Raw genomic sequence first — 13,402 nt, 5'->3', positions numbered from 1 at the left:
TCTGGACGAGGAGCATGGCATGCTATACGTTACCCGGCCATCATCATCAGAATGCATGGGCGTCTTTAGTAAGACAGAGCATGGCGCTGTCTCTCGCTAGTTTCAGCAGATGCATGGGCGTCTCACTCTCCAGACATCTGCCCTGAATAAGCCCAATGCGCTTCCATGGGCATAATATGCAGACCTAAACTTGTAGTCCGCATTCCTGCCTTTGGGACAATAACATGGTTAGGGCGGAGACATGAGCATCTCATTATTATTTACAGATCTCTGGTTTCAGCCACTTGCAAATTAGAAAGGAAAGTTGGCGGAAGCACAGTAAACTGTTAGGATGCTGGATTGGCTTAAAGTAAATTGATGTTTTGACAAAATTATATGATTACTCCTGTCTAAATAAAATAATTCAAAAATACTTTACCATAGAGCATTACTTAGACACAGAGGATCATTAGCTTATTTCTTTTTAAATATGGCTATTTGGGAAGCCAGTAAACAGGGCAGTGCATGGCAATAGGCCAAGATGATTATTAGGTTGCGGCGCTCAGTGAAAATGATCTAAAATGTGTGATGATAAGGTGTCTTGAGTGTAATTTTAAGTGTTAAGACAAGAAGCGGAGAGGTGTGTGGTGAAGACATCGACGTCTCTCTCCAGAATGCATGGACGTCTCTCTCCAGAATGCATGGGCGTCTCTCTCCAGAATGCATGGGCGTCTCTCTCCAGAATGCATGGACGTCTCTCTCCAGAATGCATGGGCGTCTCTCTCCAGAATGCATGGGCGTCTCTCTCTCCAGAATGCATGGGCGTCTCTCTCCAGAATGCATGGGCGTCTCTCTCTCCAGAATGCATGGGCGTCTCTCTCTCCAGAATGCATGGGCGTCTCTCTCCAGAATGCATGGGCGTCTCTCTCCAGAATGCATGGGCGTCTCTCTCTCCAGAATGCATGGGCGTCTCTCTCTCCAGAATGCATGGGCGTCTCTCTCCAGATTGCAGGGGGCGTCTCTCTCCAGAATGCATGGGCGTCTCTCTCCAGATTGCCGGGGGCGTCTCTCTCCAGAATGCATGGGCGTCTCTCTCCAGAATGCATGGGCGTCTCTCCAGAATGCATGGGCGTCTCTCCAGAATGCATGGACGTCTCTCTCCAGAATGCATGGGCGTCTCTCTCCAGAATGCATGGGCGTCTCTCTCCAGAATGCATGGACGTCTCTCTCCAGAATGCATGGGCGTCTCTCTCCAGAATGCATGGGCGTCTCTCTCTCCAGAATGCATGGGCGTCTCTCTCTCCAGAATGCATGGGCGTCTCTCTCTCCAGAATGCATGGGCGTCTCTCTCTCCAGAATGCATGGGTGTCTCTCTCTCAGAATGCATGGGCGTCTCTCTCTCCAGAATGCATGGGCGTCTCTCTCTCCAGAATGCATGGGCGTCTCTCTCCAGAATGCATGGGCGTCTCTCTCTCCAGAATGCATGGGCGTCTCCTCTCCAGAATGCATGGGCGTCTCTCTCCAGAATGCATGGGGGCGTCTCTCTCTCAGAATGCATGGGCGTCTCTCTCTCCAGAATGCATGGGCGTCTCTCTCTCCAGAATGCATGGGCGTCTCTCTCTCCAGAATGCATGGGCGTCTCTCTCTCCAGAATGCACGGGCGTCTCTCTCCAGAATGCACGGGCGTCTCTCTCCAGAATGCACGGGCGTCTCTCTCCAGAATGCACGGGCGTCTCTCTCCAGAATGCACGGGCGTCTCTCTCCAGAATGCACGGGCGTCTCTCTCCAGAATGCACGGGCGTCTCTCTCCAGAATGCACGGGCGTCTCTCTCCAGAATGCACGGGCGTCTCTCTCCAGAATGCACGGGCGTCTCTCTCCAGAATGCATGCACTCAACTCTCCAGAATGTGCTCAGCTGTCTCCTGTCAATTCTTGCACATTGTTCATTGTGTGAATTTTTTTGATAGTTTTTTTAATCAATTTCTTAATGCATATGTAACCAGTAGGCCTAGTAAATCTTCTATTAATCCCTGTCATTTGGTTACATACAGTGCCTTGCGAAAGTATTCGGCCCCCTTGAAGTTTACGACCTTTTGCCACATTTAAGGCTTCAAACATAAAGATATACGCCCAATTTTTCAGTTTTTGATTTGTTAAAAAAGTTAGAAATATCCAATAAATGTCGTTCCACTTCATGATTGTGTCCCACTTGTTGTTGATTCTTCCCAAAAAAATACAGTTTTATATCTTCATGTTTGAAGCCTGAAATGTGGCAAAAGGTCGCAAAGTTCAAGGGGGCCGAGTACTTTCGCAAGGCACTGTATATTTCTGTTAACGCATGTATTTCAGTATTTACCGTTCTCATTCTCAGAGTGGAAACGTTGTTGGCAGAGTTCACAACCTGCTACACTTGTGAGAAACAAGTTTTGGTTTATTAAATAACCAATGGGAATTTTGACAATTTTTTCATTGTTTTTTTTTGGACTCCTCCATGTGAACAATGAGCATGTGTGTGGTTTCTCTGTCCTGATAACGTTGAGGGGGAGAACGCCTGAGCACGTAACCTACTGAGTTGACACAATGTTGCATTTAACTAGCTCAAGTCGAGACAGATAGAAAGGGAGGCGGACAGTCAGAGTCGAAAGATTAATGCAATTGAAAAAAAAACATTTTCATCAGGATATTTTCTACTGTTTTTATTTGTCAGCTTCAGCCGTTTCCATTTGACTTAGTTGATGATGGAAGTTATTGGCCTACTGCTGCTCTAATTTCTTTAGCCGCCAATGGATCACAGTGTATGGTGTGTCCATATGACAGAGACTGGTGCTCTTGCATTAGTTGCATTTTTTACATTTTTATTATTTTCATTCAGACTTTTATGATTTACCAAATGAAAATGATTTTCAGAAACTAAAACGTTATTACTAATTTACATTGTAAGCTTCAACAAACTTGAAACTCACAAGCAACCAATGGTCTTTGTTATAACACACATTAACAACATTTGAAGAAAAGAAAACGGGCCTGCATATAGAAAACAAATGCCCGTCCAACTGATTGGTTCTGGCACCAGCCCCGCTCCTAATCTCTGTCCATTATTCAATACCAGAATGGAAACCAGGAGTTTCACAGCTGATCAAAGAATGTTACTTTTATTGTAATAATCTACCTTTATAAACCCCAGCTCCACTTTGAGGTGGTGTAATTTGTTTAAGCTGATATGAAGAGCTTCTTCTCTTTACACAGGGGGCTCCCGAGTGGCGCAACGGTCTAAGGCACTGCATCGCAGTGTTAGAGGCGTCACTAAAGGCTCTGGTTCGATTCCAGGCTGTATCACAATCGGCCTTGATTTGGAGTCCCATAGGGCGGCGCACAATTGGCCCAGCATCGTTTGGGTTTGTGTTCTGACTTACTGTTGTTGGGGTTGTCTCCTATGATGTGGTGTCGTCCGCTCCAGTACCACAGTAGCAGAGTAGCATCTCTGGACCCTGACACGATGTAGCAGTCTCCCCCGATGTAGCTCTCTGACCTGGCCAGACACGTCACCACGTCCCAGTGTCCAAACACTATCTGGGTCAGCTTACCTGCAGCACAGAGACAGTATTATTATATAAACCTATGTGTGTAGACAGTAGTATTATGGTGGTACTATAGTAGTACCATGGTAGTTAGTCTTACCTGTCTCAGTAGAGTAGACTCTGAAGCTCTTGTCCCAGAAGCCACAGACCAGGATGTAGCGGTTGTCGGCGGTAACCACGAAGCAGTGTGTGTTGATCTGGATGCTCTGATCAACCAGGTCTGTGATCTGACGCTTGTTATTCCCGGTGTTGTTGGCTACACACACACACAGAAGGATAACTTTAGTTAGAATTCAATACAATGGTCTGGCCTGGCCTCAGGGTTACACTCACCAATCAGAGGGTCCATCTCTATGGGCAGGTGGTGGGCCTGTTCCAGGGAGTAACCTGGCGCTCCTCTCAAACCTGGAAACACACACACACACACGTATATATCACGCACGCATGTACACACACACACACACACACACACACACACACACACACACACACACACACACACACACACACACACACACACACACACACACACACACACACACACACACACACACACACACACACACACACACACACACACACACACACCCCTGAGCAACTGCTCCATGGTTAGAGGTTGGTTCATGAAGGTTTCCATGAAGCTTATTGATTTCAGTTCCCGACTGTCAGGCTGAGTAGAGCTATGATCCCCTGGAGAGAGACTGGAGGGCAGAAACACAGCAGCATGCTGGGAATATGAAGCCCTTATTATTCTGCTCATTATTGTTGGAACCCTGAACACTTTTCTTCTCCCCAACAGAAAAACATTGGAGCTGCAGCTGTGGTCATTAACGACAGAATGTAAGGCTCCACTCAGGTACTCAACTCGGTGTGTGTGTGTGTGTGATGAGTGTGTGCTCCAGTGACAGATGTGGAAGTGTGAGGAGAATGTGGTGCAGTCACAGCCTAATTTCCCAGTAAGCTTTGCAGTGACCCTTGACCCTGAGGTGAGTTTGGTTTCTGAGAAGTGTGTATGTGTGTGTGTGTGTGTGTGTTTGCGTTTGTGCGTGCGTATATGTGTATGTGTTTGTGCGCCTGCGTGTGTGTGTGTGTTCCTTGGAGTGTTGGTGGGTAATGTTGTTCACACATGCCTGAGGACCAATATGTGGAAATACTCAGACTCTCTTCACCAGGCTGTGCTCCAGACCCAGGCTGTGCTCCAGACCCAGGCTGTGCTCCAGACCCAGGCTGTGCTCCAGACCCAGGCCCAGGCTGTGCTCCAGACCCAGGCTGTGCTCCAGACCCAGGCTGTGCTCCAGACCCAGGCCCAGGCTGTGCTCCAGACCCAGGCCCAGGCTGTGCTACAGACCCAGACCCAGGCTGTGCTACAGACCCAGACCCAGGCTGTGCTACAGACCCAGACCCAGGCTGTGCTACAGACCCAGACCCAGGCTGTGCTACAGACCCAGGCCCAGGCTGTGCTCCAGACCCAGGCTGTGCTTCAGACCCAGGCTGTGCTCCAGACCCAGGCTGTGCTCCAGACCCAGGCTGTGCTCCAGACCCAGGCTGTGCTCCAGACCCAGGCTGTGCTCCAGACCCAGGCTGTGCTACAGACCTGAACAGCTGTAGTGCATATACTTTCCCTGGTTGGTATGGAGGGGTTTTACAGGGCCACTGCTGTGGTAGGTAGCACATGTGGTGGAACACGCAATTAGTTTTACAAGAGCATATGTGTTCTGGCCTGTGAGTGTGTTGTGTGTATGTGTGTTCTGGCCTGTGTGTTCTGGCGTCTGTGTGTGTGTAGTCCACTCACCGACAGTGTTGTGCCAGCGGTTGACAGCGAACAGTCGGCTGCAGGTGACGGTGACAGCGGCAGGGACAGAGAGGTGTGGCAGGGTGTTGGCTGCTACGTGTGTCACCGGGGAGTTGGAGGGGAACTTCAACACCATGATCACATCCTGCTGCATCTGGTCCTTAAACATCAGAGGACTCTGGGGAAGGAAACACTATTGAGTAGAAGAGAGAAGAAGACAAGGAGTGTGGAGGATGGCAGGATGGAGGAGGATGAGAGAGAAGGGGACAGAATGGAGAGAGGTAATTAGTGTGGAGGTAAAACAGGGTTCAGACACGGAGGAGCTGCATGTACATGGTGGAGGAGGGAGGAGAGGAGAGGAGAGGAGGAGAGGAGGAAAGGGAGGTGGGGAGAGGGTAGGGAGGAGGACAGGAGGGAGGAGGAGAGAGAAGAGGAAAGGAGGGAAGAGGAGGGGAGGGGAGGAGGAGGAAGAGGAGGGTACAGGGGAGGAGGGGGAATGGGAGGGAAGGGAGGAGGAAGAGGGGGAGGAGGAGGAGGAAGAGGAGAATGACAGAGGAGGAGGACAGGAGGGAGGAGGAGGACAGGAAGGAGGAGAAAGTGAATGGTAGGGAGGAGAAGGGAGGAAGAGGGGGAGAGGAGAGGAGAGGAGAGGAGAGGAGAGGAGGAAAGGGAGGTGGGGAGAGGGTAGGGTGGAGGACAGGAGGGAGGAGGAGAGGGAAGAGGAAAGGAGGGAAGAGGAGGGGAGGGGAGGAGGAGGAAGAGGAGGGTACAGGGGAGGAGGGGGGAATGGGAGGGAAGGGAGGAGGAAGAGGGGGGAGGAGGAGGAGGAAGAGGAGAATGACAGAGGAGGAGGACAGGAAGGAGGAGAAAGTGAATGGTAGGGAGGAGAAGGGAGGAAGAGGGGGAGATGAGGAAGAAGGGAGAAGAGCCATACTGTACACATAGGCATACAGGCAGACACACAGAAAGACAGACAGGGGTTAGAAACATCAGATGGAGCTGTTATGTCAGATGGTTAGTACATGAAACATCAGGGACAAGGGTTGTCCATCCATGTGCATGTATCTTCATTAGCAAACACGGTCAGGGCAACATTTTCCTAGTGCTAAATCATTTAGATCATTTTTGGACTTTGCACAATTATTTGTCACTACGAAAACGTGGCTCTCAGTTTAGTTGACTGTATGGGGATAGCAAAAAGGACTTATCCAACAAGACCTCAGACATCAGCTAACTGCTGTGGTAGAACTGGGCCAGTAGGGGACACACTTTCCTCTGCTCTACACAACAGACACCAACTGTTCATTCAATGGGAAATCTGTTGGTAGCAGTTATTTTCTGGTAATGAGTAAGGCGTTGGTATTGTTATGGTTTTGATATTTAATGATGAAACTGCTTGTAAAATGTAAATGTATTGTCTGTGTTGACTCCTGATGCTTTCATTGCACATTTCTACTTTTTAGTCCTGGTTCTTGCAGCCTGCATGAATACAGACATACATGAGAGTTGAAATGTGGAGTGGGTACAAGGAGCGGAGAACATGGTAGAAAAGAGAGCATAGAGAAACCTACTGACAACATCTTCTCTCTCTCACCATGGAGAGATGGGATTACCACACACACCAAAAACACAACATGCAAACACACACACATGAATGCAGAGACACACTTTCATGGACACACACGCAAGCACTCAGATGGACAGAGACGCGTTGGAAACCATTTTCCCAGCATGCTGTGTGTCTCACCAGGTGCATAGCCGAGCTGCGAGGAGGATGAGGCTCGATGAGCAACTGAGACGGAGTCTGTCCAACAATCAGAATCTGCTGCTCCATCGCCTGAGGAGAGCGAGAGGATAGAGAGGGAGATGGGGGAGAGCAGGAGAGAGACAGCGATATAGAGGGGAGAGAAGGGGAGGGACAGCGATAGAGAGGGGAGAGAGACAGCGATAGAGAGGGGGAGAGAGCGATAGAGAGGGGGAGAGCAGGGGAGAGACAGCGATAGAGAGGGGGAGAGGGTCAACAGAGAGACCGAAAAAGGGGGAGGAGAAAGGGAGGAGAGAATGAACAGAGAGAGGGAGACAGAGAGAGGAGAGAGATGAGAGAGAGAGGAAGAGGAGAGAAAAAGAGAGATACTGCTGTCACTATCAATAATCATCAAAGTGATGGGTCAATGCGTTAGTTGACAATGCAAGCAAATCCTAACTCAGCCGTGCCTCCAAGGAGGGGTGTAGAGGGACGAGAGGGGTGCACTGACAATTCGTCTAGGTCCTCCCCTCTCAGCCTGCATTGACAATTCGTCTAGGTCCTCCCCTCTCAGCCTGCACTGACAATTAGTCTAGGTCCTCCCCTCTCAGCCTGCACTGACAATTCGTCTAGGTCCTCCCCCCTTTCTCCCCATTTCCTCCCCTCTCAGTCTGCAGAGTCATCCAAGTGTTAGTATGGAAGAGACAACCCTTTCCCTATTAACATGCTTCAGTTAACCATTCCCATCCCGGGACCCTCCACACTGACGCTAACCTGGACTGACATGATGCAAGGACTGCAGCAGGCCCCATGTCCATGTTATTGGGCCTGGAACAAAGGCAGAGAGCAAATGCACACACACAAGGTACTAGACAGTACACACCACTCAGTATCTTTTTTATTTGATTGTTTATTTCACCTTTATTTAACCAGGTAGGCTTGTTGAGAACACCTTTATTTAACCAGGTAGGCTAGTTGAGAACACCTTTATTTAACCAGGTAGGCTAGTTGAGAACACCTTTATTTAACCAGGTAGGCTAGTTGAGAACACCTTTATTTAACCAGGTAGGCTAGTTGAGAACACCTTTATTTAACCAGGTAGGCTAGTTGAGAACACCTTTATTTAACCAGGTAGGCTAGTTGAGAACACCTTTATTTAACCAGGTAGGCTAGTTGAGAACACCTTTATTTAACCAGGTAGGCTAGTTGAGAACACCTTTATTTAACCAGGTAGGCTAGTTGAGAACACCTTTATTTAACCAGGTAGGCAAGTTGAGAACACCTTTATTTAACCAGGTAGGCAAGTTGAGAACACCTTTATTTAACCAGGTAGGCTAGTTGAGAACACCTTTATTTAACCAGGTAGGCTAGTTGAGAACACCTTTATTTAACCAGGTAGGCTAGTTGAGAACACCTTTATTTAACCAGGTAGGCTAGTTGAGAACACCTTTATTTAACCAGGTAGGCAAGTTGAGAACACCTTTATTTAACCAGGTAGGCAAGTTGAGAACACCTTTATTTAACCAGGTAGGCTAGTTGAGAACACCTTTATTTAACCAGGTAGGCTAGTTGAGAACACCTTTATTTAACCAGGTAGGCTAGTTGAGAACACCTTTATTTAACCAGGTAGGCTAGTTGAGAACACCTTTATTTAACCAGGTAGGCAAGTTGAGAACACCTTTATTTAACCAGGTAGGCTAGTTGAGAACACCTTTATTTAACCAGGTAGGCAAGTTGAGAACACCTTTATTTAACCAGGTAGGCTAGTTGAGAACACCTTTATTTAACCAGGTAGGCTAGTTGAGAACACCTTTATTTAACCAGGTAGGCTAGTTGAGAACACCTTTATTTAACCAGGTAGGCAAGTTGAGAACACCTTTATTTAACCAGGTAGGCAAGTTGAGAACACCTTTATTTAACCAGGTAGGCTAGTTGAGAACACCTTTATTTAACCAGGTAGGCTAGTTGAGAACACCTTTATTTAACCAGGTAGGCTAGTTGAGAACACCTTTATTTAACCAGGTAGGCAAGTTGAGAACACCTTTATTTAACCAGGTAGGCAAGTTGAGAACACCTTTATTTAACCAGGTAGGCTAGTTGAGAACACCTTTATTTAACCAGGTAGGCTAGTTGAGAACACCTTTATTTAACCAGGTAGGCTAGTTGAGAACACCTTTATTTAACCAGGTAGGCTAGTTGAGAACACCTTTATTTAACCAGGTAGGCAAGTTGAGAACACCTTTATTTAACCAGGTAGGCAAGTTGAGAACACCTTTATTTAACCAGGTAGGCTAGTTGAGAACACCTTTATTTAACCAGGTAGGCTAGTTGAGAACACCTTTATTTAACCAGGTAGGCTAGTTGAGAACACCTTTATTTAACCAGGTAGGCTAGTTGAGAACACCTTTATTTAACCAGGTAGGCTAGTTGAGAACACCTTTATTTAACCAGGTAGGCTTGTTGAGAACACCTTTATTTAACCAGGTAGGCTAGTTGAGAACACCTTTATTTAACCAGGTAGGCTAGTTGAGAACACCTTTATTTAACCAGGTAGGCTAGTTGAGAACACCTTTATTTAACCAGGTAGGCTAGTTGAGAACACCTTTATTTAACCAGGTAGGCTAGTTGAGAACACCTTTATTTAACCAGGTAGGCTAGTTGAGAACACCTTTATTTAACCAGGTAGGCTAGTTGAGAACACCTTTATTTAACCAGGTAGGCTAGTTGAGAACACCTTTATTTAACCAGGTGGGCTTGTTGAGAACACCTTTATTTAACCAGGTGGGCTAGTTGAGAACACCTTTATTTAACCAGGTAGGCTAGTTGAGAACACCTTTATTTAAACAGGTAGGCTTGTTGAGAACACCTTTATTTAACCAGGTAGGCTAGTTGAGAACACCTTTATTTAACCAGGTAGGCTAGTTGAGAACACCTTTATTTAACCAGGTAGGCTTGTTGAGAACACCTTTATTTAACCAGGTAGGCTAGTTGAGAACACCTTTATTTAACCAGGTAGGCTAGTTGAGAACACCTTTATTTAACCAGGTAGGCTTGTTGAGAACACCTTTATTTAACCAGGTAGGCTAGTTGAGAACACCTTTATTTAACCAGGTAGGCTAGTTGAGAACACCTTTATTTAACCAGGTAGGCTAGTTGAGAACACCTTTATTTAACCAGGTAGGCTAGTTGAGAACAAGTTCTCATTTGCAACTGCGACCTGGCCAAGATAAAGCATAGCAGTGTGAACAGACAACACAGAGTTACACATGGAATAAACAATTAACAAGTCAATAACACAGTAGAAGAAAAAAAGAGAGTCTATATACATTGTGTGCAAAAGGCATGAGGAGGTAGGCGAATAATTACAATTTTGCAGATTAACACTGGAGTGATAAATGATCAGATGGTCATGTACAGGTATAGATATTGGTGTGCAAAAGAGCAGATAAGTAAATAAATAAAAACAGTATGGGGATGAGGTAGGTAAAAATGGGTGGGCTATTTACGATAGACTATGTACAGTGGCAGCGATCGGTTAGCTGCTCAGATAGCAGATGTTTAAAGTTGGTGACGGAGATAAAAGTCTCCAACTTCAGCGATTTTTGCAATTCGTTCCAGTCACAGGCAGCAGAGAACTGGAACGAAAGGCGGCCAAATGAGGTGTTGGCTTTAGGGATGATCAGTGAGATACACCTGCTGGAGCGTGTGCTACGGGTGGGTGTTGCCATCGTGACCAGTGAACTGAGATAAGGCGGAGCTTTACCCAGCATGGACTTGTAGATGACCTGGAGCCAGTGGGTCTGGCGACGAATATGTAGCGAGGGCCAACCGACTAGAGCATACAGGTCGCAGTGGTGGGTGGTATAAGGTGCTTTAGTGACAAAACGGATGGCACTGTGATAAACTGCATCCAGTTTGCGGAGTAGGGTGTTGGAAGCAATTTTGTAGATGACATCGCCGAAGTCGAGGATCGTTCGGATAGTCAGTTTTACTAGGGCAACTTTGGCGGCGTGAGTGAAGGAGGCTTTGTTGCGGAATAGATTTGATTTTCGATTGGAGATGTTTGATATGAGTCTGGAAGGAGAGTTTACAGTCTAGCCAGACACCTAGGTACTTATAGATGTCCACATATTCAAGGTCGGAACCATCCAGGGTGGTGATGCTAGTCAGGCGTTCGGGTGCAGGCAGCGAACGGTTGAAAAGCATGCATTTAGTTTTACTAGCGTTTAAGAGCAGTTGGAGGCCACGGAAGGAGTGTTGTATGGCATTGAAGCTCGTTTGGAGGTTAGATAGCACAGTGTCCAAGGACGGGCCGGAGTATATAGAATGGTGTCGTCTGCGTAGAGGTGGATCAGGGAATTGCCCGCAGCAAGAGCAACATCATTGATATATACAGAGAAAAGAGTCGGCCCGAGAATTGAACCCTGTGGTACCCCCATAGAGACTGCCAGAGGACCGGACAGCATGCCCTCCGATTTGACACACTGAACTCTGTCTGCAAAGTAGTTGGTTTACCAGGCAAAGCAGTCATCAGAAAAACCGAGGCTACTGAGTCTGCCGATAAGAATATGGTGATTGACAGAGTCGAAAGCCTTGGCAAGGTCGATGAAGACGGCTGCACAGTACTGTCTTTTATCGATGGCGGTTATGATATCGTTTAGTACCTTGAGCGTGGCTGAGGTGCACCCGTGACCGGCTCGGAAACCAGATTGCACAGCGGAGAAGGTATGGTGGGATTCGAGATGGTCAGTGACCTGTTTGTTGACTTGGCTTTCGAAGACCTTAGATAGGCAGGGCAGGATGGATATAGGTCTGTAACAGTTTGGGTCCAGGGTGTCTCCCCCTTTGAAGAGGGGGATGACTGCGGCAGCTTTCCAATACTTGGGGATCTCAGACGCAATATGTTCTGGATAGAAGGTGATCCTTAGCCAGGACCATCTACCCACAATCCCCAGGTCACTTCCCATCATGCATAGCACCAGAGAGGTTAAGCCCCCTGGTCAGTTGAACATTGTGGGACACCAGTGGATGTTTCCCATGAGTCGTCGAGCGGCGAGCACATTTGGCAACCATTATCAGTCAGTGGTTCTTTACTATGCAGTCAGTCAAGTAATAACCTAGTCCCATTATAGCTATTTTAGGTGAGGGCTGGGGTCAGGGTCACCATGTCTGTTCACATAGCGAAATCTGATCCAGAGATCAGAAAGAACCAGAGGGCCATGTGGAAGACATCAGAAAAAATGTACAGAAGAATTATTTTGGTTCTCCTGTAGAACGTTGACTGTGTACAACTGCTATGTTTCTATAGGCAAAGAAAGAGTGCGAGCAGAGAGAGAGAGTAGAGAGAGAGAGCAGAGAGAGAGAGGGGGAGAGAAAGCAGAGAGAGAAAGAGAGAGCAGAGAGAGAAAGAGAGAGCAGAGAGAGAGCAGAGCAGAGAGAGACAGAGAGCAGAGAGAGACAGGGAGCAGAGAGAGAGACAGGGAGCAGAGAGAGAGACAAAGAGAGCAGAAAGAGAGAGAGACAGAGAGCAGAGAGACAGAGCAGAGACAGAGAGAGAGAGAGAGAGAGAGAGAGAGAGAGAGAGAGAGAGAGAGAGAGAGAGAGAGAGAGAGAGAGAGAGAGAGAGAGAGAAGAGACAGAGAGCAGAGAGACAGAGAGAGCAGAGAGTGAGACAGGGAGCAGAGAGAGAGACAGAGAGCAGAGAGACAGAGCAGAGACAGAGAGAGAGAGAGAGAGAGAGAGAGAGAGAGAGAGAGAGAGAGAGAGAGACAGAGAGCAGAGAGACAGAGAGCAGAGAGAGACAGAGACAGGGACAGAGAGAGCAGAGAGAGACAGGGAGCAGAGAGAGAGACAGGGAGCAGAGAGAGAGAGAGAGACAGAGCAGAGATAGAGATAGAGATAGAGATAGAGATAGAGAGAGAGAGAGAGAGAGAGAGAGAGAGAGAGAGAGAGAGAGAGAGAGAGAGAGAGCAGAGAGCAGAGAGACAGAGAGCAGAGAGACAGAGAGCAGAGTGATTGAAGGTTATCTGAAGTGCATGTTTTCTCCCGACCATCACAACAACATGCCAATAGCGCTAATCCTCTCTGCGGTCGGTGTGTCAGAACGTCACCTGTATCTCAACAGCCATCTAGAAGACTTAACAGGCAGTTCATTCATTTACGGACTGCCTGCTTTAAGGCCCTGCTTGTCTTTTGGCTGATAAGTTGCACTTATTGCGTAACTATCTGCTGATGTAGCTCGCAGCATCAAGCAACCTGCCTGGATGAACACACAGGTGTATCAGCAGCTATCACCTGGCCTAGGGGGGC

At 47.5% G+C, this 13,402-nt stretch overlaps 1 protein-coding gene across 2 annotated transcripts in view; it reads right to left on the bottom strand.

The window, feature by feature from the left end:
- The window catches only part of LOC118396139 (neurobeachin-like), a 415,134-nt gene that overhangs the window by 12,028 nt on the left and 389,704 nt on the right, over positions 1 to 13,402 (bottom strand). Inside the window, exons 51-55 of one of the 2 annotated variants that reach the window (XM_052522064.1) lie at positions 7,097 to 7,186; positions 5,350 to 5,542; positions 3,891 to 3,962; positions 3,658 to 3,813; positions 3,393 to 3,563 (exon numbers count right to left, since the gene is read on the bottom strand). In XM_052522064.1, coding sequence (XP_052378024.1) covers positions 3,393 to 3,563; positions 3,658 to 3,813; positions 3,891 to 3,962; positions 5,350 to 5,542; positions 7,097 to 7,186 — 682 coding nt within the window. The remainder of the gene's footprint in view (positions 1 to 3,392; positions 3,564 to 3,657; positions 3,814 to 3,890; positions 3,963 to 5,349; positions 5,543 to 7,096; positions 7,187 to 13,402) is intronic. The other variant, XM_052522066.1, reaches the window with a different exon arrangement.

This window comes from Oncorhynchus keta, chromosome 1 (assembly GCF_023373465.1).
Source record: "Oncorhynchus keta strain PuntledgeMale-10-30-2019 chromosome 1, Oket_V2, whole genome shotgun sequence".
Taxonomy (NCBI): domain Eukaryota; kingdom Metazoa; phylum Chordata; class Actinopteri; order Salmoniformes; family Salmonidae; genus Oncorhynchus; species Oncorhynchus keta.
This window is presented reverse-complemented; position numbering and strand designations above follow the sequence as displayed.